Genomic DNA, 26,894 nt, shown 5'->3' on the forward strand with positions numbered 1-26,894 from the left:
ACCTGTAATAGTAATCAGTATTCTTTAGAATGAGGTTTTCCAACCTCATAAAGCTCGGAATTAGGATTACCTGTCTCAAAAATGCAGAGAAGGGGGAGGAAACCAGAAACAAGACTGCCTCTGATTTGCAACTCATTTGAAGCTAATGACACAATTATGCTGCCAGCTTCAAATGCCATTTGCAGGAAAAAACAGGGATGAAGGAAAAAAATTTCATGTTTATATGGAAGAACTCAGCCTTGTGATTGGTAGTAGAAATCTCTTTCATATGAGCACACACCATGCTCCACAACTCCCCCGCAAAAAGAGCCATCTCCTGTTCGAATAAACCCATCTGTCTTTGAAGTCTGAATTTACCTATAGGTACAGCCTTTGGGGCTAGAAAAATCAAAACTCATTAGAGGCCTTTGAAGAACGGATCTTGTATTAAGCCTTGTTTGGTTGGGGTTTTTTTGGTTTTGTTTATTTTAATAGGAGTCACAAACAGCTGGAACAAAGAAGCTACGTAAGACCTGTTTGGGGGAACTCTGCATCTCCCACCTGCCTCATCTGCTGACAGCCAAGTACAGATCTTTCTGGAGTACATGACCAGACCCCATTCCAGCACAGTAGGTCACAAAAAGGGAAAGAAATATCTGTACAAAACTCCTGAAGCTCTTCCTGTTTCAGTTTGAAGTTTAAACACACTGAAAACCTTTCCTGAAAATGCTCTTCTCACAAAAAGTACAAATCATAGAAAAGAATGTATCCAAACACATTTGAATTGAGCTGGTGTAAAAAATCCATTTTAAAAAAAGCATTTTTTTAAACATCAGGAAATTACCTAGTCTGAAAATAAGAACTACTTTAAGGAGAGATGAAACAAAAACTGAAAATAATAGCAGTATTAAGTCAGGCAAATAGAGACAGATGCTGCCTGATTTTAAAAAACCAGACCAAAAAAACCCACCAGTTAAGAAAAATACTTTGACTCAGACACCCAAAAGGAATAAAGAGTCTGGAACATATTGTGATCATTTCTACCACACAAATGCACAAGAGGACACATGATCACTTTCTTGTGGATAAAATTACATAAAACATGTGTCCCATTCCAGCTCCTCAGATACACAAGAAATGCTCTGTACAAATGTACATATATATGCCTGTAGCCACCCTGTGTCCCATGAAAAGCACAGGTGAAGACTGAAATTCTGAAACCTTTTCTGATGTTCAGCCCAAGTTAGAATTTGAACTTGTTTTCCTAAAATTTCCTAGAGTTCAAATCCAAGCTCACTAATCTATCAATTCAAGCAAAACAGATGTGCATGAGTAAAGAAGGCAAAAACTGAAAAAGAAAATCCATTCCTGTGAAACAAAATGGTAAAACAATAATTAATCTATTTTAAAATTTAGTATTAGACAGACAGCATAACTCATTTCTTTTACACAGAACTGGAGTTGGAAAACTAGCTATGCATTTTAGGATAGCTTTTGCATCCATTACCTGGAAAGAAATGTAATGCATAATGACATCAGATTGTTTCCTGGTATTCCTTTTTTTTTTTAGCCACATGCTGTAATCTTTTATTATTTATCTCAGTATGGAAGTGCACTGTTACATTTTTCCTTTCTGGTATTTTTTCCTTTTGTTATCCTTGCACACAACATTTTCTCTATTTTTTCCCTTATTTCTGAATATTACTTTGCAGGATTAAAACTAAGTATTTCAGAACAAAGTGTTTAAATATTTCAAAAGATGGGTTTCCTAATGTAAAATTGGGAAGGAACCAAGAAGGTAGAAAACATTTTTCTTCAAATGTTTTCTAACTTCAGAATGAACATGACTCGACAACAAGTCCATCTAAACATATTTTTAATAACAAATTAATGTATTTCAGAGGGAATCTGAAGAGCTGTGACAAACACAGCATACAATATAGCAGTGCAAAAGATTTTGCTTTAAAAGTCTGACTATTCAACTAATGCATATTACAGCTACCGTACTGACCTATGCTACATTCAAAACTTAAAAAGTTTCCCATAAAATTGTCCCTTAGGAGTAGTAACAGCATATGATTTTTTTTTTAACAATATGCAAATTCTACACTTACTGTACTTTAACAATCCCATAGGAATAAAGTCTTCTGGTCCTTTTCAGATACATTTGGAGGAATGGGAAGTTGAAAATAAATCCTTCTTTATAGAAAAAAAACCTCAGGGCAGAGGAAGCATTGTACCATGTGTGCAGCAAATGTTCCTTAAAGGAAATATTAACTAGACCCGGCTAGTGATGAAAGTACAATTATAATTCAGGATTTATTATAATAGTTTTGAAACACAAATAATGCATTTAAAAGATCTTAAAATATAAGTTTGCCACCAACCTGCACCTGTTAATATGGAAAATACATCATTAATAAGGTATTGAGCTATATTTAACCAAGCTTTATGACCCAAGAGATATATTCAAGTACTAAGTGAAAATACAAGGACAAATAGTTTTTTTCAGTAAACCATATCAGATCTGTGGTTCTAAACTGTACCATTAAATTTGCATTAAGCAACTTCATACCAAAACTCTTCACCTTATTAAAAAAGTTGTGGCACAAAGTTTGGGTCTAAAAACACTACTTAAACTGCATTTTGGAACTGCAACCACAATAGGAATAATTATTTCTCAAGTCTTTACACTCAAGAGTTAAGATGCAGTTCTGAACATATGTTCATTTAACTGAACAGGTTAAAAACCTACCAATTCAAACACTCTTCTCTAGGGGAAAATAAATCCTAACTAGCAGGATAGGCTACTCATTAAAGCTGAACTTGGACAAGTTCCAGAATAAATTTAAAGAAATATGAACAAGCAAGTCTTGCTGTGTAGTGGCATGGAGTGAAAATGAATCTGTCCTAATTAAATGATTTTTAAATACTCTTTGGTTGTAGCCAGTTTGCTGACAAACTGTAATACAGACTTGCTGAAATATTTTAATAAATCTGGCGTGCCATTAAAGAAAATAGTTTTCTTTGCTGTTTTTGAACAAAAACATGAATTGGTCCTTATTATACAGCATGCAGAGGCATGAATATAACCAATCCATGTAAGTTCAGAGGCCCGTTATGAAATATTTTCAGTTTGTAGACTTTAGGAACAGCAACTCATTCTTGTAAAATCAACACCTCAGAGTGATTGAAAGAATATAGTGGTGAACAGCTGGGTCCAGAGGTTTATACAGAGTCCCCAACTGCAAAGCTGGAACCTGCAAAATGTTTGAAAAAATTTGATCTTTGTTATTACTCATATCCTGTACAGTAAAACACGATTAGTTCATTTTTTCCAAAATAACAAAAATGGTAACCTGCTACTAGAACCTAGCAATTGTGCCTTAGAAGAACCTGAATGTAATTTAAATGTCCAAATAATTTCAGTCAGCATTTGCACACCTTTCCTCTTAGGCAACCAGAAAGTGCACATTGGTTTTATAAGACATGAGCAAAGGCTTCATCTACATACCTACGACAAATCTGTATTTCTACTTAATCTAATGTTTGATATCTAATTTTGAAAAACAAAAATTTTGATCCTTTTTCTTAACACTTAAGTAACTATTATTATTATTCTAAAGGAAACAATATCTAGTTCCTTAATGACAAATATCAAACCTCTAAAGGAAATGTAGGAAGGAAAATGGAAGTATTACTGGTTGAAATGCCAAAATGAAGTCACTGCTATCCACAAAAAAACCCAAATATATCCCATGTCCACATATACTAACACGATTTTCAGTCTTCAGAGAACAACATCCAATTATTCATGCTATAGGACCAAGTTAGTTACTATCAAAAAACCCCAACAATTAAACTTGCTTTAAAACATTTCATTCCAAAAACACCTCCAAGACTGATGTCTTCAACTTCTGCTCTTCTACAGATTTCACTAAAGGCTGCCTGGTATCTTACATCATCTCTGACATAAAGGAATTTTCAGGAGCTGCAGCTGCCTTGGCCTCTTATTTGTAGGAAACACTGTTAATCACACAATTTATTACAAGGGAGAGAACAATGAACTTCAACATTCACCAATTTTTTTTTTTTTCAGTAAATCAAAACACTTGATATTTCTGAAAATTTTAGATATGGGATTAGAAGAGAAAAATGCTGTCATTTCAAAATAAACTTCTGTACAGATTTTTTAACATCAATTCTGAAATATAAGTTGTCAGTGATTTTACAAAATGTTCAGTCACATGCAAACTTCAAAAAAATTCCCACAGATTTCCTTGAAACAATTGTGAAAACAAAGCAATATGGGCAGAGTACAAACTTTAATATGGTTTAGAAAATGAACAGAAGCTATCCACTCTAAATTCTTGATACACTGTGTGTTTTAATGCAACAATAAAATTCAGCTTTATACAGCACAGCAAAAATGAATGCATATTACTAGAACAAAAACTATGAAATCAAACTAAAAGGAAAAAAACCTTGAAAAAAGTCCCTTTTAAGCAAAGAACGCACAACTCTGGACATGTCAAAAGCTCTGAACTTGGGTTGTTTTTAAAAAATTTTATTCATTTTGTCCCATCTGGTCATTACAGTTATGACCATTAGATTAAACATTATGGTTGCTACATGCAGATAATAATACTGGTTTGTAATGCAGCAAGAAGTGAGAAACAGTGACCTGTGCTACAGGACTGCAAGGGAAGAAAGTGTGCAAGAAAAAACAACCACCTGAATGTGAAGATAGGAAAGTTCTAATTTCCCCCAACATGATTTGAGCCTCACAAAGTATCTGATGAGTCTTTTTACCTGTGGGTTAAATGTTTTCTGAAAGCAGGCAAGAAAGCAGATCTGAACTAAAAATTTGTTGACAACAAGAAGGGATTGGGGGTTTTCAGTCTTGTTTTTGGACACAAGATAAACTAAGGTGTCTGTTGAAACTGTAATGCAGGAACATCTAAAACCTGTAGCTGCATTAGAGAAACATATTTAGGATGCTCAGATCAAATTCAGTTTACTGATTCATCAATGGGACAGATGCCAGGGATTTGAACTGTCACCAAACTGCAAGTGGACATCAGTCACTAATAGCTATTTCTTTCTTTGCAAAAAACTCTTTTTCTAGGCACTAGTTAGTAACTGTCTCCAGAAATAATCAAAGTAATATGATCTATATTTTTTAATACATAAAAGAATAAAACTACAAGTTCCCTGCTCTGAGGAGATAACAAGCAGACCTCAGTCTTTTTTATGTATTTAAGGTTTAATGTGCGTAAACCATAAATATTAAGCATAAAGTTATGTTGTTAAAGAACGGCATCTTCAGAACTCCACAAGGTATAAGGTGGAGATCTGAAAAAAAGAGGGGAAAAGAGAAACTTTCATCATTAAATGCCCTCAATGAGAATTCAAGACCTTTCTTAGTTACTTACACTGTAAACATCCAGTCTTTCTTTACTTCTAGAGAAGGCCTAACTTTTTTACTTGGATCTAGGAATCCTCCTGTTGTTGATGGTGGATGTTATTGACAACAGGGGAAGGGATATGACAGCTGCATTAGTTTCCACAAGATCCAAATATAAAGACCACGAGAAAAAACAGTATTCATTACAGCAGCTAAAAATCAAAATGTATTACAAACAAAAAAAAAAGCCAGAACAAGACTGCAAAGAAGCAGGGACATTCAATAGGGAAGCATTGCCTTAATGAAAGTAGTGCAAAGGGAATCAATCAATCATGTAAAAAGCAGAGAATTTTTACACCTACATTTTAATTGTGTCTTGTATCTTTTCCTGAGAAAGAGCTCCTATCAGAAAAAGCAGCAATGCCAAACTAAATGCCAGCCATCATTATCATTAATTTTGTAAGTAAATGTTGGTTGTGGGTGGGAGACAAGAAGGAATCAGCTGAAACTTGCCAATACTGTAACTAAACAGCTGCAGATGACCAAAACTACCAGGGGTGATCAGGTAAAAGTTGCCAGTGGCCATAAATTTCCAAACCACAAAGATCTGTGTTTACTAAAACAAAGCAAGCATTACTCTTCTTTATAGCTTTTATAAATCCAGTACCATTGCTTTGGATACTACAGTGTATCCAATCTCAGGAGTCACCAGGGTGGTTCTGGGTTTGGGGAACTGGCTTCCCACAATGCAGCCTGCTTTACTGTCTAGGGAAGTAACCCCATCCTCTCCCTTTCCCTCTCCTCTTTCCCCCCTCACACAACCCCAGAAGCAGCACAAACAGCCATTAAATCAATCCTCTAAATCTGCCACACAGAACCATTTGGTTGCCATTAGCAGGTAAAACAGGGAGCCAGAAGGGCTCAAACATGCTGGTGCTCAGTGAAGAAAACTGCACTGACAAACCCAGTTCAAAGGTCTTTTTGGGAACTAACACAGTTTCAAATTCCTTGCTAAAGATTTAAGAGCTGAACACAACCCCAACTTCAAGTAAACAGTAACAACTGTATCTCAGTAAAAAAAAAATTGTCCAAAAAGGTAAGTGGGTTATGATTTGGGGGCTTCTGTTATTTTCTTCTACTAAAAACTTTTGTATGTCATTTATTGTCTTTCACAAATAGATAAAATATTTTGGTGGAAAAAAGGATACATTTGCACTGAGAGAAAAAAGATTACTTGAAATTCTGACAATTTTTTTATAGCTAGTCAGAGCAGTAAGAAGGTGCATGTTTGCATTAGCAAAACAAAACTAGCATTTGAACAAAATTATTGCCTTAAATGGAGATATCACAAACAAAATACACAAAACTAAAAAAAAAAAGAAGCTGTACTTCTGTGTCTGAGTTCTGTCAAATCCAGAAAGGTAAATCACAATGGCTGGGGTTGGAAGAGTGATCCTTAAAATCCAACCAGGCTGCTAAATAAAAGGACTTAACTCTGTCCTTTAAAGTACCTCAAAAGCAAATTCCACTATCCTTTAAGAGAAAAGTTAAAATATTAAAAAGAAGTTTCTGGAAACAGGGATGCACATTTTCGTTTTCTGATTACTAGAAAAGCCTTTAAAATAGCAAAGGATGGATCAAGGGTGTCTTAAACAGCAAGGACATGAATGGACAAGGTGCGCTAATGGTTCACACGTACGCACTGCATAACTGCAGAAAGAGTACAAAGACTTGAAAATTATTATTTTGTGGCCTCATTAAGTATCAACCTCAAAAGAATTTTAAAGGCTATCAAAAGCTATTTAAAGCAAAACATTAAATCTCAGTAAACGCGTAATACTTTATACTTCAAAGACCACAATTATTGTTAAATCTAAATTTACCATCTTTAAGCATTGACTCTGCTTTACTTTACACCTTTCATTCCTCAAAAATAATACAAGCTTTGAAGCAGATTCTACAGATACAGTTTTCCTGTGTTCAGTTTTGATCTGTTCACTGTGTCCCGTAACATCTATTTAATAATTTAAAAACTCCACAAGCTCTAGTGAGTCTTCAAGGCCATCAAAATTATCATACACACACATAATTAAGATTTTGTCAGTAAAACACATCAAAAAGGTATGTTCTTTTATTTTATATATATGCACAGACAAATCCAACATGTATACAAAATCAAAGATATACAAGTACTTTCAGAGCAACAAACTAAGTCAATGACATTATAAAAGTCCCATTTCTACTTGCTCATTTAAAATATTAAAGTCAGGTTCTTCATTCTCTCATTCTCCCTAGGTATTTCTTTATTATCAAATAAATATTCTAATCATGTTTACCAAATATTTCCTTCGATTCAATTGCTCATTTTGGAATCAGCCACTAAACACAAAGAAAAAACTAGTTAAACATCAGTAAAGAAAAGAATTATACTGGCTTTTGTTTGAAAAACACACATTATAATAAGAAAAAAAATCTGATCAATTAAAAAATGAATCCACAGGTTTTGTACTGGTGTCTGAACTGACAATCCTTTCCATTTCTTACATTGATGTCAGAAGTATCTACAACAGTTATAATGATTTCCAAATCTGACAAACAGGTTTTATTCTCATATTTTTCTATTTAAGAACTTCATGTACCACCTGAGCCTGCCTTTACTTGTTCTCTTTTTCTTTGTTTGTTCAAATGGCCCTCTAACATTCCCGTCTAAAATACACCATGCTAAAAAATCTAGTTCATAAACTGGGAGCTGGCGTCCTTTAGATTAAAATATAATAAAATATAATAAAAACCAGACAATTTTTATCAAACATACAGGCCCAAATGGAGATCCAAATGTTTACATGAATTCAACACCATACCTCAATACTCATTCAGTGCTGTTCCTCAGTATGTACACCTGACAGGTTACTTTAACTTCCTTTAAAAGGCATTGCTAAAGAAACAGTACTAAAAATACAAACCTATAAACAACTAGGATAGAAGTGATTGAGGAAAAATGCTGAGAATGCATATTGTTTGTGTGTAAGGAAACAAACACAGCTTAGAACCAAAGAGATCCTGATCTAATAGAAGGACTATTCCTATGAAAAAACAAAAGCACCTCTAGGTCACAGAGGGAACAAGCATGAGGAGAATACAACAAACAAATGATAATGGACACAGTACAGTATGTTTCTTCCACCTACAGATGAACACAGATGCAGTAAAGATGCTAAGGTATTATGGACAGCTGAACATACACCTTAGCCTTTATATTTGGGTTATTTGAGTCAAGATAATTACTTTGTTTTTTAATAAAATGTGTGCGGTCACCATTTATCACAGGCACCAGCCTCAACTGAGAGTCACATTAACCTGCTTGCAAGAGAAGGTGCATAATTTAACTCTGTTTCTGGTACCTCACTTCAGGTGGAAGTGATGCCTACCGCTTGAAAGTGAAGATCTGTAGAGTCAAAAAGAGATATGCTACAGCTTGGCCAGCAACATGACTATGTTCCATGAGCTTAATGATGGTAAACATAAAAAGATAAAGAAAATCAGCAATTCTATATAGGCATATAGCTTATTCAAGAAATAAACACACAGCTTTGGTGAAAGTGGATTATTTTGTACACAAGGTGAATAATCCAATATAGTTCCCTGTAGAATTATTCTAAGTACTAATGAATGAAAGGCTATTTTTTTTTCAAGTTCTTTCATTTAATGACTACAAATTCTTAAAACAGTGCTTTGAATCCTATCAACTCCCATGGCATTATCTCAAAAAGAAGATGCAAGTAAAAAGGTGAAAGGTGAGAGAGCAACTCCAACACTAAAGTACATTTCTTCAGAATTCTGTGTAATAACCAGCCTTTGATTTGGGCTGGCTGGCAGAATGACACCACAATCAGTTTCAGGGTCCAAGCTGCAAGCTTGTCTGTTTGCCAGCTATGGAGGCTGAGTGCTGGCTCCGGTAATGGTCTGTGCTGTATGCACTGCTGACCTGTTCACTTGCTCCGCACCAGCCTCAGGCCAGAGCTTCAGGCTGACACTTTCTCCAACAATGCTGAAGGGACCAAGCATGTCAGAAGCTGTCCTCAGTCTGAAGCCTCAATATATGTCCTTCTTAGATCTAATTTTATTTTTTCCCCCCTTTTGGGAGTGGAAAGGAAAGCTACAGGTAGATATGTGTCTATGAACTGAGATATGAGAAAACATCAAGCTTCAGGGTTACAGATGGGTTTCTAGTTGTTTAGCAGGAGAGATGCCAGTGCAGAGACTCTATTTCTCTTCATAATTCATAGATTCACTCACAGGCAGGAAAAAAGGCACCAAACTACAGATAAAATTCTGGAGAAACAAAGGACAAACTTTGTGTGAAGAACTGCCACCAGTGCATCTTTCTAGTCAGATTCTATAGGGGTAAAGCCTCATAGCAGAGAATGTCACTGAAAATCCTAACAGGTCCTTTTATAAAGATAGTGTTACCCCTAAGAGAAACAGAATTTCTAAATATATCCAGTACAAAAGAAATATATATCAGGGATTCAGTTTTTCCTTAGGATCTATGCTATACAACAGCATTTCAGCTTTAAGACTGTGTTTTTAATACCTTTCACCAATCTCTAATCAAAATGCAGCTTCAACCCCAAGAATCCTTCACATTTTGAAATACCATTTTCTTGTTTCTAGTACAAATGCCAGCAAATCCTGACACTTCCAAAAACCAGGATTAACTATTCACCAGGTGCAATCACTTTCCCTGGACAGATATTAGTTAATAAGCTTAATTTACTCTCACTGAAGAGATCTGACAATTAATTAGTCGAAATAACTGCACTGGAAACACTCCCAGTGACTACCCTTTAGTGTCAACTCTGCTGAATTTCCTCCTCATGGACAATACTGAACAATACAACTGCTTCCAATTTACATTTATTATAAGTGCACTTTCAACAGATTTCCAGAAGGATGCCTACCACATCTGCTGAGAAACAGTAACATTTGATCTGGACTTGATTTTTTAAAAAAATTAAATTTGAGGGTTGCAACTGAATCTAATTTGTTGTTACACTAATCAAGCTGCAAGTCATGTACTCTGAATGCAAAACCCCTCCTGTTCCAAGTGCTTTTCTTGGTAACCAACAACAGCTCCTTCCAAAACAGTGCAGTTGAAAAGTGCCCCAAAATGTTCTTGTTGAAACTTAAAATGTTCATATCACTGCAGATTAGAAATGTTCTACACAAGTTCTTTAAGCATCTTCATCCTTATACATAAGCATGACCCCCTTGAACTTTTATAAAGCAAGATATGTTACATCAATGAGAAGTACTTCTGTTCAAGCTGTTATATCACCCAACATTAGTGTTCACAACATGCTATACTATACTGGCATACTTACTCCTCAAACACTAAGATGCACAGCAAATCAAACTTCTGAAAGTGTCAGTGGTAGGTAATGCCCTACCAAAACCAGCTACCAACCAATTTTTTTAAAATGTGATTTAGTATTATGTTCTTTGATGCGTTTGCTAGGCAATAGCAGAGAAGTGGACAACACTGAAGCAATCCAGCACACTCCTTACTGTGCTGTTCTGACTGCTCACACGTGAGGCACTACTACACAACCACCCCTGCAGGAGCCAAGAGAATGACTGTTGTGCTCTGCTTTTGCACAGCCCCTATCACTGGCACAGCTCAATAGTTCAAACAGGTTCTAATATGTGCCACATCTAACTGCAACAATGCTGAGGTGGCTAAAACTGCCCTGCCCCGTACACTGAATGCATTTGTTCAGGCATTCAACCCCAAAGCTTTTCTGTTTAGAATACCCCGAATTTTTATCTGGCAGTTAAATTCAATTACTGACATAACTAATAGCCACAACTGAATGCTACAAAATGAGTTTCATGTGTTTTCAACCTGTTTCTGCTTCTGACCCAAGAAATGAGTATGCCCCTCAACAGCCCATGTGAACTGCAATCCACACCCAATCTAAACTGACATTGCTCTTGATCTATTGTGACTAGCCAGTAAAACAGGCTGCCAAAATCAAGACCTAAGTGTCAATTTATGGGAAAACTTCCTAGATTTATGATCTAATGCTCACAGTTTGTGAATAGTTGCAGTAGGATCCTGCCAGTAGGATCTGCTTTACTCTTACTAACACCATTGCACTGAATGTCATGACAACTAAATCTTGTGACTCTCAAGCTCACAAATCTACTACGATTTCTAGTCCTCAGTAGATTACTCCACGGGCTTGCCCTGTAAAGATGTTTTAATCAAAAAAGTAGCAAAAACAGACAGTTCACCTGATCCCCCATTATATACTTTCAACTTCCCTTTGGTGAGCAGCAAATCCTAAAAATCTACAGTCACGACAGTAGTACCTTGCTAAAGGTTCTTGTAAAGGCCATGTCAGCAGAACCTAACTTCCTTGCTAAATAGCTTCTTATGTGTAAGAATCTTCCATTACCACTCTGCAGATCAACATGACTTGCTCTCACCCTTGTCAGTTCATGGGGATACCATTAAATGCATGTGATATTTACAAGATGACCCCTGAAGCAGGCACGAGCAGGTGCACATCCTGGCTAGAACATATAATGACCTTATTCAATTGCATAATAAGTCCAACAAATTATTCTATAAATAAGAATACAACTGAATGGTATAGTTTTGATTAAGAGAAGGGTGTTTGCCTTGTAAGGGACACATGATGGAAGAAAATGGAAGTAAAGCTATATAAAAAACAAACACTTTTACAATAATGAAAGTTGGAGCAAAAACCTAACCAGTAGTAATGACGGAGTTAGAGTCCTTGGGTTTGGTAATGTTAATATTAAAGCTAGAAAATAAAAGAGAAACTAAATTGTGTGCACAAAGCAACAATTACACCGTGAAAAAAGTCAAAATAAAAGCGAGGAAGTGGTGGCAAAGAACATTTCTCAAAATCTTTGCATAATAATTAGCCAAAAGGCAGTTATAACCTGATTTGCCAATCTACTCTAAATGTAGCAGATTCTAAGGACACGGTAAATGTTTACCTTTACAGTTAAATCTCTGTTGAAATATTAATTGCAGCTATGCTATATAAATGTTCTGGAGACTTCATAAAAAGAGCCTACAGGAAATACTCATATTCAATTCATGTGAAGAGCACTGCATCTAAATTTCCTAAGTGATCTTTCAGAACTGTAAGTGCACATATTAATAAAATAACTATGTCAGGTCTGTAATTCACAGCTTTCACGAGTGTGAAACAAGTGACAGATCTCTGGACAGTTGACGTGCCCAACATATGATACATGTGACTGCTTTTAACAGCAAAGCAAATTTTTAACTTTTGTCAGCTTTTGTCAATAACGATTAAGCACTTCAATAAAAACATGGAAGAAATGAAACTACAGCGCCAACACAAATCAAATCTCCTGTTACCAAAAATCCTTCTTCATCAGAAAGATGAATCCTGATGGAGATTAGCACACTGCATGTATTTAAGTTGAAATATATTTCTTGAGACAGTCTGCAGAGAGCAGCTCAAAAGAAAGAATCTTTGCAGAAACCGCAAAGTATCTCAAACTGTTCTTTGTTAACTAATAATTACTGAGATCTAATTGCAAGTTTCTACTCAAGATTTTTGCTCTGACAGAGTTAAAACTCAAGAACAACCAATTAAATGCTCTGAATTCTCTAATAATTCAAGCGCAGACCATGAAGTCCTAGATAATAATTTACCTAGCAGATCCTCAACCTCTTCATAAAAGGTTAATTCACACCTTCAAACTTAACATGACTAGCTATCAGTCAACTCTGTACTGGTGCTTCCTTGAAAGCAGCAAACAGCAGCTATTGCTCCAGTATCCAAATAATAAAGAGGGGACTCACTAACAAGAAAACTGATCTCTTGAAAGCAGACTAAAGGACCAAGAAGCTGAAGAGAAAGGAATCAGGGATATTGATGTCACCCTCATTTATAACTTCATTCTACCAGAGCTCAGAGTCTGAAAATCTGTCACAGGCAGAGACAGTGAGTAAAAAACTTCCTACAGATCTGAGAGAGAAAAACAAAAACGTGAGTCTGGAACAATTGTTTAAAGAAGACAGGTTAGGAAAAGCAATAAATTACACACATAACTAGACTGATATCTAGCTCAAATTATAGAGAGGACACTTCACTGTCAATCAAATACCAGAATAATAAGAGTAAGGCTATAACAAATCCATATTCTGTACTTTTAATTTAGCATTCCTCAGAAGTACAATGAAGTGGTATCTTAGAAATGATAGAAGGTTATAACACTGAAGTGTCTCACACCAGATTACCTCATCTGTTACCACAGACATTGAAGCCAAAAGAATAAAAGAAAATCATCTAATTCCTCTCAAGATTTCTGTTTGGCAATAAACATTCTTGTCATTCACTCTAGGCTTTTAACCATATTCTGTTAATTCTCAGTTGGTTTTAGACATCCTCCTGAAAGCTGCTTTACAATCTGGCATGCAACACTACATAAAGCAGTTGTAAAATATTGACATTAACATTGTATTTTGCATCTTGTTACACTTGACAAAAACAAAAGACCAGATGGTTTGCGCTTTCCAATAAAAACAGATTAGCTATGCAATTTAAAAGATGTCCAAGACTTAGTTAACTAGTGAGTTTGAGCACATTTCTTTTATACAAAGAAAGTGTACTAACTGAAATTAAAAGAGACATCAATCTGATAGGCAAACAGCACTTTATGACTGTTTATGGTCATTTACTGGAATTTACTGGACTGATGTTGCTGTAATTTTATCTGTTAAAACAGCCTGCCAATGTTTATCAACTAGTTTTAAAAAATTAGTATCTTTTATATTTGTATTTTATACACTGTATATAACAGTAATTTTTAGATTATTGTACTGAAACTGGAAAAGAAACCTTTTCTACTGATTTATGTCAGAAATAAAGTTGAGATTTTCACTGCTAACTCAAAACATACTACCTAAGGGATTCCATAACAGTTCATAAAATGTCTTTGTTTTTAAAAGGTATGGTCTGTGGTATGTATTTTCTACGAAGAAATAGAAGAACACATGTAGCATCAGATGTGTGCACTTTAAGAAACTCTGGAATGTGAAATCCACAAATCCAAATAAAGCAGGTGGTATAATTTGGGAGGGAGGACTGAATTTAAGTTTAATGACATTACCAGGTTATCCTACCAGACTAATTCTCACTCACTGCATGACTTCAATGAAGCTCTCAGTCCTCATGCTGATTTCGATTTAGCTGAAGTGCTATTTGATGCGTTTCATCTGGAGTTTTACTCACTTCAAACTACACTTCATTTAACCAGGCTGCTGCTGTACTCATTTGTTTTTCTACTTTATTACTCACAAATTGGTGTTGCTTAGTTTAGATAAATGGTTGGACTAAGTTCATTTTATAAACTTTTTTTTTATTTCATTAAGAAATAAATAAGCCATTCAAAGAGATCATATCACAGGAAAAAAGTGAGAAAACCATCAAAAGACACTAGAACACAGTACCACAGTAAGTGTTGGTCTAACAATATCTTCTCATAAATGCCAATAGCCAGTTTGCTGTTTTAAGGCAGGATCATTCCCCTGCCTCCACTCCCCAAAACTACAGCTCCTTCCAGCTGGGCATGCATGGTAATACAATGCATTTTTTAAAGAGAGAGACAAAGAATGTGAGAGAGGCAGATTACACAAGACAATCCAAGAATGCATGAGAGAGAGAAAATAAGGGCAAGACCAAGAACGTGAAACAGGATGAGGGCAAGTGTGAAACTGTGCACAAGGATAAGCACAAGAAACCAAGCCTGAGCGAGCAAGAGATGGACAGTGAGCACAAACACACACACACAGAAGAGCACAAGCACATCCATGAGAAAGCAGCAGCACTTGAATACCATGAACTCGTCAGATGACAGATTTATTTAAAAATTCATCCCTAAATTAATTATTTTTTGATTTTGCACAACTAAACACGGGGTTTAGAATATAGTGAAGAAATTTAAGTTCGCCATTCAACACTGATTTATTCATGCAGTTTGCTAACCAGGATTACTAACCAGAGCTTAGTGTTAAATGTCAGAGAGCATAAGGACAAGCTGTCAGTTATCAAGTCCTGAACTACTCTGATTAGTGCTGATTATAGGGTGTCCTGGAAACTTTTTTTTTTTAGCCAAATGGTACAACACAACAGCAACTAATTTGAAGTCATTAATACTTTTGTAAACTATTGATAGAAATTATGACAAAGTCAGTTAGGCTGCTACCACCTGGTGGTGTGCTGATAATGCTAAAACCCATTTACATTTATTATGGTATCACAGCTTGTGAAAGAAAAATTAGTACATTCTTTACATGACACTAAGAACAATTATAGAAGTAGACTTTTTTGCATAATCCATTAAGGTTTCACAAACAAATGTATCTTACAAATTAGCTATTCAACACAATGTTTGAAGACAAAATATTTGACCATTAACGGCTTTTTTATTGTCTTGTCACTTCATGTAAATTTTTTTGCATGGATTTAGTCATAAAGCAGTATTACAGACAGCTACTACTCAAAATGAGGAATAAAGAAAACTAATACCTTGTCCAAAATATTGTCAAAATGGATTTTCCTGAAAATAGTTTTTATAAATGCAACGCATCAATAAAATCTGATATTGCATACTGATATTTATGATGACAAAATCTGAACTGCAAAGATAAATTCAAATACTGAATTTCCATTGCATTTAAAGCTTAAAAAATTATATAGCACATTTCATAATAAAGTTCAGAACTGTTTTCAGAAGAAAAATATTTGTATTTAACATCTGAAGTACTAAAAACAGTTTAAATATCTCATCACAATGTTGAAACACTTCCAACTGTAAAGGGAAACAAATAAAAGTGTAGTAGAAGCATTGTGAATTTGGGATATTCGGGTGTTTTACCCCCCAGTTTGTTGCTTTTTATTTGGTTGAATTTAAAAAAAAAAAACCTGACCTATTCAGTTAAAACACCAAGCTTGCCATCAGTACGTAACTTCAACTTTTGTATCAGGTCAAGAAAGAATGGCAACTGGCTCCAGAAACCTCCAAGGTCTAGAAGAAAGCCATGTACCACAGGGCTCCTGTATCACAGAATATGCAGAGCTGGAAGGGACCCACAAGGATCAGTGATCTGAAGTGACTGGCCCATACTGGCACTGAACAGTGACCTTGGTGTCATTTGCTCCAGGTCTCTCAAGCAAACCAGGTCTAAAATGTTTACTGACAGCTATCCTCACAAAGAAACTTATGAATGATAACAGATGTAATAGAATACGAGAGGAGACAGAGAAGTTTAGGGATATATGCAAAGCTTGGCATTTTTAAATCCCTCATTTAAAATTCAAAAGTAAGTGTGCACATGACTTAAACACACTGTACAGGCATAATACTCACCAATATTTGGGGAACTTGATCAGCTTGCCATAAACAGCAGTACTGAATGAGGGGATAATTGGAACAGGGATGCAGTATAATCCTTTACTGTCCAAAGAAGTCAATGCTGCTTGAAAACCAAATATCTGGAACAAATTCAGTTGGTCAAATGGTATATTATCAAATGATTAGATTACTTTACTTTCAAGATATTTTATAACGTATGTATTTATAAATACACTCAGTAAATATTGAAAGAAATGTGAATTATTTTTAGATAATTCTTTTTCCCAAAACAAATATAGCTACAGAAATATACTTCGAATAATGCCCTAAAAATACATTTCAAAATATTTACTTCACTCAAAAAGTGTTAAGCACGGTCTGCTGAATTTAAAAGAATACTGAATTACAATTTTTCAACTCAAATACTTAAGTCTATGTCCTTTAAACTTGCAGATTACATACAGCCTTTCATACAAAGTAAAATCACTTTGAGTAATTATAACAACACTGGTTGTTACCAAAGAGTGGTACTTAAGGAAATTACAACCTTCCCTTCAAAACTTTTTTTTCTTAATAAGAGCCTGGCTACAGAAAGAAACATCACAGGAATTCTTTATGATTCTTCCCCATTCAATATGGCAAACAAACTGTAGTGCTGTAGTACTGTAGTGCTGTACCACTATTCACAAGAACAGAACAAATCAGCGTGGAAGGGAATAGATAACTGAGATAATGACTAAAATTAACAGTAGTAGTATGAGATATTTTTATTTTTGTAGCACCCAAAAGGTTTCAAACTTCCTAAGCACATCCTAAAAGGCTGGAAAAGCCTGCTTAAAACTCCTCCAAAGAGCAGATGGCAACTAAACCATCTCAAAACAGTTCTCCGTACCTTAAGCTTCCCCTAGCCTCACAACAAGAGCTCCTCTCACATAATGCATCTTTAACTGAGAACATTCAGAGATCTGTCCTCTTACAATGAAAAGCAATTAAATTGTTTGTTAACAGTTTTTGAGTCCATATCTTCACTGTGATGGGTTTGCTCTATCAATGCTACTATTAGTTGATAGTTTTTCCTCCTAACTTCCCATCAAGTTTGTAAATTTGTAGCAATCTACAAACCACAGGAGCATTATCTCAGATGAGGAAAACAGTTTCTTTCTGAATAATTCTATCTTGTCACAAGGACCTTGGGGCTTCAGTTTGCAGTTTCCTCATATGAAGTGTGCAGTGTACATTACAAAACACTTGGCTCGAGTCAGAAGCGGCAATCCCAAACAACAACATTCTGTGCAATGTGTTTACTCTATGGCCTTTCTGATTAGCTGAAAACATCCTTACAGGAAACCTGCTAACACTTCAGACTAACTAAACATACATGATGTTCTCAGTGCACATCTCAAGCCCTCACTCACCTTCAGATAGCAGTGTGAGTAGCAGTAGTGAAGCAGGTTGTCAGATGGCTGCCCGAGGCTGCTGACCACGTGCACCAGCTGCTCAGCGTACATGGGCACCGAGTGCTCCAGGTTCACCTTATCCACCAGAATTCGCACGGAAGGTAAAGGCCGCAGGGGCTGGAAACTTGCAGCATTTAACAGCCCACTTAAGTTCTTGGGCAGGAAGGAAAAAAAAATATGTAATAATTTAAATGTATTATTTATCATATCTGTATGTTCTTACCTAAACACGCAAGAAAATCTACATGAAATAAACTATCTATAGATACTACGGCATTATACTACAAATCCTCAAATCTTTCCAAAATATTTTCTTTGAAGTTTAAAATAATCAACTTTCTATCTGGAATTGTCTTAGGTGCAGGTGTCTGGGTGCTGGCAGTGCAGGGGCAGCTTCTGAGGGGACACCAGGGACTGTGTTGGGCCAGGTTCATCAGGGCTGCAACAGCCCCACCACAGGGTTCAGCTGAGCTCCTCAGCCAAGCTGGGGGCACCTCTGTGCAAACAGATTTAAGAATACGCAGAAACATCCCACAGGCTGCAAAGACTCAGAGAATAAGTGAGAAACAGCAACATGAAAATCAAGGTGAGAGACGAATGGGGAGGCAGTGGTGCTCCAGGCACCACAGCAGAGCAGACATCCACACTGCATGGAGTCCAGGGAGGTCCCCATGCTGGAGGAGGTGGATGTGCCCTGAAGGGCACTGCAGCCTTGAGGAGTGCCCATGCTGGCGCAGATTCTCCTTCAAGGAGTGCAACCTGCCAGAAGGACTTGCACTGAGGCAGAACAGCATGAGAACGAGGGAGAGGCAGAGCTCAGCTGTTACAGACTGACCCCCATCTTCCATTCTCTATCCCCCTCTCTTAAGGGGAGGGAGGTAGAAGAGTCAGGGAATGGAGTGAAATTGAGTCTGAGGGGAAAAGGGGCATAGGGGATATATGTTGTTTGGATTCTTAGCAATAAGTGAAAATAATTGATCCAAGTCAAGTTTGTTTTGCTCATACTGGTAATTGATCCCCCCCTCTACCCTGACCCATCCCATTCTCTACTCCACTGCTGTGTGGAGGAGGGGGAGTGAGAACAGCTGGGTAAGCATCTAGCAGCTGGCTGAGGTCAACCCAGTACAAGAATATGCAAAGTCAAAATATTTCATCCTATAAAATCTTTGTTTACCTTTTTATCATTCCAAAGCACTATCACCATAATACTTATCTCATGCTGATCTAGCCTTTATACTGTCATCTTTTATGTATTCACAGTCATGATTCTTTTGCATCTCAGCAAAAGAAGATGCCATTCCATAGAAAATAAATACCACAATTTTAGACATCCAAATCTATTTTCCATAGTATTCATGAAAATGGAGTACTGCACCCAGCACAGGTTGGACATGGGCATACCAGAATAAAGTTTGCTGGAAACAAAGTGGCTATAGGGTTAGAGCACATGAGCTCAGTTTTAGGAGAAACAAGGACAACTGAAGTCTTTCAGTCTGGAGAAGGCCAGAGAAGAATCCACTGCTCTCTAGTGCAACCTACTGGGAGGGTACAGAGAAGAGCAAGACAGAAGAGGTGCTTATGCAGCACTTGACAGAACAACCCCTGGAGCAAGCTGCTCTTGCTTTGACCAGGATGCTGAACTCCTGGAGAACACCTCCAAACATCTTTTCCAATCCAAATTACACTACAAATCTAAAAAATTCATTAAATAGGACAATAAGTTGACATACATATGATTTTCAATCTAAATTCAAAATCATTATTTTAAATACACTTGGCTTCATTCAAGAAATGTAAATTGAGACTCCAAGTAATGACTACATCAACCAAAAATTCACTGGAATCAAAGTTTTTTACCTCAAACCTACAACAAACACAGGACAGTTCTTCCATTATGAAAATAGCATCTGCCCATGCCCATAAGGTGAAAAGCTCCACAACCTACTACACTACTCAGTGCAATGCATTAAAAAGTGCTAAAAAGGAAAAAAACCTCTCTGAGCAACTTCTTCCAATGCTTCATCACCCTCTGAATAAAGAATTTCTTCTTAACATTTAAAATAAATCTGATCTCTTTTAGTTTAAAGCCATTGTCCCTTGTCCTGTCATTATCTACCTGTACAAAACCCTCTCCCTCATTTTCAGAAGCCCCCTTCACGTACTGAAAGGCCTCAATGAGGTCTCCTCAAAACATTTTCTTCTTCAGGATGAGTTATCACAGCACTCTCAGCCTATCAGATGAAATATTGGACAAAAACTCCTAGAAATTTAACTCAAGAATTGATGAGGTTTGCGCTTCTTCCCACTCCCTCCCTTACCCATAAAACACCTTCCAGCCTCTGGCACAAGAGATAAACCTACTCCAAGTCTTCACTACAAGCCACAGATTTTCCACTTGAGCACCCCAACTTTGCACATTGACAAAAGAGACCTATAAGAATAAAACCAGCATAGGATTCTTTAGCTGGCATTATACTATACATATCCAAAACATAAAACATATAAAGGCTATTAGGAAATTTCTGTCTCTCTGAGCCTGTCATTCAGGAGTTAAATGCCCAAGTCCTGCTGACATCCTGTCTGGAACTGGCACACAGAGAGCTGGCTATTAAAATCTATGTCATCTCCATTGAGCCTGCATATTAAAAGACTACATACTTTACCAAGCTTATGAAGACCTGAAGAACAGACACTCTTCTGATCAAAATATCAGAGCTACTGCTTTTTCATTTGCTTGATGCTTTAAAATCTTTTTTATTCAAAAGTTAAAGCTAAGTTAAGGCTCACAGGCACCAAACTAATCCAGAAGTCAGTGATATATCCAGCACATGGAATAACAGGCCAGTAAGAAAATTTATATTGAATAGCACATGCTGATATAAAGAACTGAATCATTATCTGTGCAGACATACCTTCTCACCCATGATTATGGGCAGCAAGTGGTCTAGTAAATTGAATTCTGCCACAGGGATTATAATTGTACACTTAAGAACAGTGAACGTTGTAAGTCTGGTGGGAATGTATTCCTCCAGCGATGCTACTTCTTCTGTGCTTGGCATAGTTCTACTTCCATCTGTAATATCTACAATAAATGGAGATTACATATGTTACACTAAAATATATAAACTGTGCCCTACAGCTGATGTTTCAGAAATGCCTAAGGACTAGCAAAAAATGCAAAGCTTATCCCTGCCCCTTCGTAGTTAATAATGTTATTCCACACTGTTTCTAAGGCTAAATGCAATAACTGGATTTTCCTTACTTGAAATCTGTATTGCTCTGAGAAACTCATCTTAACAGTCTACCATAACTTATTTCCATGCATTTTCATCCTATATAACTATTATTTTAAACTAATAAATACCAGTAGGAAAACTTTCTTCTCTAAGACTCCAAAATTAAGCTAGAGTAGAAAATGAAGTAAGGTATTCTTACACAACATGAGGCTTATGATTAAAACAAATGGCTTTCAAAGCGTCTGAAATTATCTCAGAAGTACATCCAACACAGATAGGGATAGTGTGATTAATTTACGTTTATTTTACATTTTCCTCTTCAGACTCAAAAAACTATTTGAAAGCTGCACCTTTAAAAGCACTAAATGTAGTCTGGTATAATTCTGTATATTTTGTGTATATGCAGTAGGAGCAAACCTGGCTTAGATTTGCTGTATGGTTCATACTCATGTTCCAGAGCACAAACTATCATTTTCATGATGCGGTGCACTGCGCTGCTATCCAGTCGAAGATTGAGTGGACCCACAATGAGGCTTTTTGTAGACATCTCCTGAACATTTCCAAAATCTTCACTCTTTACTGAAGAAAGGTCTTGCTGATTCCCAGAAACTACAATAAATTTTATAAAAGTTACACGCAACTGGACATAATAACATATTTTATCAGCTACTTCTGTTTCAAATCATGTGATCAAAGACTTAATAAATATACAGAAAAATATAACTATGCAAATATAACACACAAATATACAATGACTGGTTTAACAGGTTTTAACAAAATTCTTTCTGGTAAATGCAGAGCAAACAGGACAAATTTCTGCCTTGCCTCCAAGCAGAGTAAAACTTATGAACTATTCCATGAACTTTGTATTTTTCAAATTTGGGACTCTTTGGAGGTGTCTAAACTTCTATGGCAGCTTAAACCCACATGTGAATGACAGCCACGGCACTCAAAACTTTCTACAGCTTGTCACAAAGATATGTATCTCCAATAATCAAGGAAAAGATGTGCTGCAGAGACATGCTCTTGAAAGGTTAGCTGCCATGACAAGACTGGAAGAAGCAGACTAAAAATGAAGATAAACCCTTCCTTCCATTCTCTTTTACCACCATTCACTGATATATCGGCAACAAGAAAGAACATTTCTTTAATGATTATGTCTCAGACTGTTTTTTTAAAGAGCCAACAGAGATAACAGAATAGTTTAGTAAAGTAGAGTAATAAGATAGACGAAAAATATATCTTCAGTGCATACAGGCTACTCATCAGCTACCAATGAGTATAGGCTACCCATCTAGCCACATCAACAGCATGACTATTTCTCTAAACATATTTCATGGAAATTCTTCAGTTGAAGTTTTCCTCTCACATATGACTTGTAAAAATACAGTCCTATACCTCTAACATTTTTAGCTTGCAGAACTTCACTCTGATTTTTTTCCTAAGATCCTTTTGACAGTGTCTTCATTGCTTTGACAGAAGCACTAAACATTAAATATCTTGCTGATCATAACATAACTGAACGGTCTGACAAAATAAGCATCGAGACTAAAGGGTTCTGAGACTACAGGACAGCGGAGCTGGTGACAGGCCTGGAGCACAATACTTCTGAGGAACTGAAGGCACTGGGATTGTTTAGCCTGGAGAAAAGGAGCTGAGGGAAGACCTTATTGCTCACTAGATCTACCTGGAAGCAGGGTGTAGCAAAGACAAGAGGTCAGTCTCTTCTACCAAGTAAGAAGCACAGTATGAGAGGTCTCAAGTTGTACCAGGGGAAGTTTAGATTGGATATTGGGAAAAATATCACTGAAATTGTCTACAGGCACTGGCACAACTTCTCAAGGTAAGCATTGTAACCACAATTCCTGGAAATAATCAAAAAATTGATTAATATAGCACTTGGGGACACAGTTTAGTGGTAAACATGGCAGCGCTTGGTTAACAGTTGGACTCAGTGACTTAAAGAGTTCTTTTCCAACCTTAACAATTCTATGATTTCTGGTTGCCCAAGAGGAAGCCAGTCACTCACCCTTTTGTCTCTCTCCTTTACTCTACTCTTTTAACTGCACTCATTCAAAACAGTCTTTACATTGAGGGAAGTTGAGTTTGGTGGAAAAGGAAGCAAGCATAGGGCTTTTTTTTCCTTTATGTTTAAATCATACTCCATAAAACACTGTTGCTTCTAAGCACTGGTGAGGAAAAAGGTCCTCAAATAAACTGAGACTATGCTGAATTTGATGCACAGCTGGCATAATGCTCTGCAGGCCTTTACAGGCTTATAGACTCAGCAGAAGAATTAACTTTATCCTTAAAAGCCTAACAGAAGTTGATGGTGAGAGCATTTATAGCCTCTGCTTCCCTTGGTTTGTTGTTTTTCTGAGAAGAAAGAGAACAATAAAAGAAAGATAAAAGGACAGAAGGATACCTCCTTATAAAACCTACTCAAATCTTCAGCTGGAACAGAATTACAATCTTTTGAATGAATCCTGAAAGAGATTATTTTCAAGCCCAGCATACTGACTTCTGCATTTATTTTATAGGCAGTTAACATACATACTTTTATCCTTCCAATTCTACACAGTATTCAGTTCAGATGAACACTACCAAGGAGTGCAAGAAAACCATACCAACACATAAAAAATAATGAGGCAAAAAATAATAAGGCCAGAAGTAGTAAGAGCCTGCCTTTTCAAAGAGGAAAAATCAGACTTGCTTGTATATATTTTATGTATATGAATAACATATCTAAGTGACAAAATTCATACAAACCACCTTTTGGAACAGTTCAAGTTAATTCCACCTAAATGCAAATAGAAAAGGTAGAAAACCTGTTGGTTCTACAGAAGTGGGTGATCACAAGTGACTTGAAACTTCAGGGATGCATGAAGAAAACCAATTTTCAACCACTGAGTTTTCAAGCTCCCTGTAAATCATATGTCTAATTCTAATCAACCAAAATATCAAAATGAGTGCTGCATAATAAAGTTGCAGTAGAGAGGTACACATTACAAACAAAAGGAAACTTCAACAGCACACCCTCCTAGATCTGTAGGTCATGCAAATCAGTGATCAGGAAACTGAAAGGCTACATAATGTTTCAGACAAATTGTTCTGCACAGAAATACAAAGCAAAAAAACAGAAAAATAAAGGTAGGGGAAGAGAGACAAAATGTCTATATAAGACTACTATGCATGACTATCTTGCTTTCATTCAAAATACTGAAATTGATTAATGCACTTCTGTAAATGACAGATGAAACTCCTGAGGGTTAATGTTATCCAGGAGGCACTTGTGGTTTAATCAGTAATCCTATGCTTCAGGAAAGGTTAAAGGTGCAAAGAATGTGTCAAACCAAAATTGCCTTGACAGATAAAAATCTTACAATCACAGTAACTGCCTCCTATAACTTAAGTTTGGTTCAGTTTTTTTTTATGGTATGTGGAGTGCAGTAATGGTAAGTAAAAACAGTTATACCAAAATAATAAATAGTAAAATGCAAACTTACATATAAAAAATACATTAAAAATGCAGCAGATTTAGATTGTTTTCAAAATCTGAATGTATTTATACCTTCATCTTAAATAAATATTTTGCAGCTGTTTACATTCTATTTAACAACTCTGCATTTAACCCACAATATGGAAAAATTAGTTAAAAATTAACTAGCAGAAAGCATCACATTTGTTTCTCTGAGGAATAAAACCATTTGAAAATTTAAGTTCTTGACTCTAGAGAAAAACAACCATTTAAGCAATTTAAAAATAATTATTCTATTATTTTACATAGCCAAGTTCCTGAAATTAAAGGAGCAATACTGAAATAAAAGCACACAGTAAGACTTGATGGAAAGCTCAGCTACATTTTGTGAGGTGTTTTCCTAGTGACTGATGGAGAAAACAGAAGTCAAGGCTACAAGAAATCAGGAAAAAAGGAGGAGCTAAGGAGGGAAAAATGTAGTCAGAAAATACAATAGTTTGACACTGAGGAAAAGAAAGAAGTGTTTCTGAGTTCAGTAATTTCTGAAAAGCATTAGTTAAAAGGAAGAGATATGATCATAACATTCCTTATACATTCAGAGAAATAAGAAAAAATACTCCACAAAACTAATTTTTTTCTTCAGAATGCACATAGTCTGTGCATATTTAAATTCCTACACTAAGATTCCAAAAGGAGATAAGGCTTACCCAAGGTTTTCAACTTCTCCACATAGGAGTTCAATGTGCAATTAAACACTTACATTGTTATTAAAAATAGAAGAAGTCTGAAGTATGTGTTTGACTTAATTGTAAATTTTCAGAGCTTCACACCACTCTCATGGTACAGAGGAAAGACTCAGAGTCAAAGAACTGTTAAATTTCCTGGTGTATGCCTCTACTGCTGAGGGCAATAGCATCATTTACGTATTTTTGTAAATGTTTCATGATCCATCTCTAAGGAAACTGGAAGTTTCTTTCCTACTCCTTTGAGACTTCATGTCCACCATGTCCAGAAAACAAAGCCAAACATTAGAAATTGTGATTTCTCTTACACAGAAATAGAAACACAGAAAAAACCCCCATATGAGTTGGACTATGTAGCAAGGACAGAAAAATGTTCAGTCACAAAAGAGCAAGAAGTTCCCAACAGATATCCAGAGAAATAGTATTCACAATAATAAATACACAGATGGGGAAGAAAGTAATAATAATTTGACAGTAAAACTGCAGAACAGCAGCTGTAAATGACAGTGCTCTGAGGAGTGAAGGGGAAATTATACCAGTGATAAGAATATCTGTGAAAAAATACAAACATTACTTGCTGATGGATTAACTCCTTTGTCTCAGCTTTTGTGACACTCACAAAAGTAGATATAATTACTTCATTAAATCCACTTCTCAGACTTAGAAAAGAACTGATAGGAATCACAAAACCTTTTTAGAATTAGCCAATATCTATGTGCACATTTAGGCTGATATTTGTTCATCAAATTGTTTCAATACATATATTTCAAGATAATTCTTCCCATTTTCTTGCATCCTTGCATTTTTCTTAACAGAAGAAAAACAATAGTCATTTTCATCTTCTGTGCCAAATATATGATCAATCTCATTGTTCCACCAGGGTTTCTCAAGATATTTTTTAATATGCAAAATAAAAATAACAACTTTAAAAAAAAAGACATCATACTTTTTGAACTCCACCACTGCTACAATTTTTTCAGTTTACTTTCAGTTTAGCAATTGGCTATAAAAATATCATTATGATTACTTATGCAGGAAAAGAAAAATTAAAAAAGAAGAAAAGCAACAATCAACAGCTAACCAAAACAACTAACCTCTGAAAGACATCAATGAAGATGAAAGCATTTTAATGATGATCCTGATGGTAAATGTAAGGTAAGTTAGGGG

General features: G+C 35.9%; 1 protein-coding gene across 1 annotated transcript in view; it reads right to left on the reverse strand.

Annotated features, from left to right (window-relative positions):
- The window catches only part of VPS13B (vacuolar protein sorting 13 homolog B), a 430,474-nt gene that overhangs the window by 338,067 nt on the left and 65,513 nt on the right, over positions 1-26,894 (reverse strand). The window contains 4 exon segments of the mRNA XM_084211579.1: positions 16,829-16,953; positions 18,229-18,423; positions 21,183-21,352; positions 21,924-22,115. Coding sequence (XP_084067705.1) covers positions 16,829-16,953; positions 18,229-18,423; positions 21,183-21,352; positions 21,924-22,115 — 682 coding nt within the window.

This window comes from Fringilla coelebs, assembly GCF_963513975.1.
Source record: "Fringilla coelebs genome assembly, chromosome: 1".
NCBI classification, from domain to species: domain Eukaryota; kingdom Metazoa; phylum Chordata; class Aves; order Passeriformes; family Fringillidae; genus Fringilla; species Fringilla coelebs.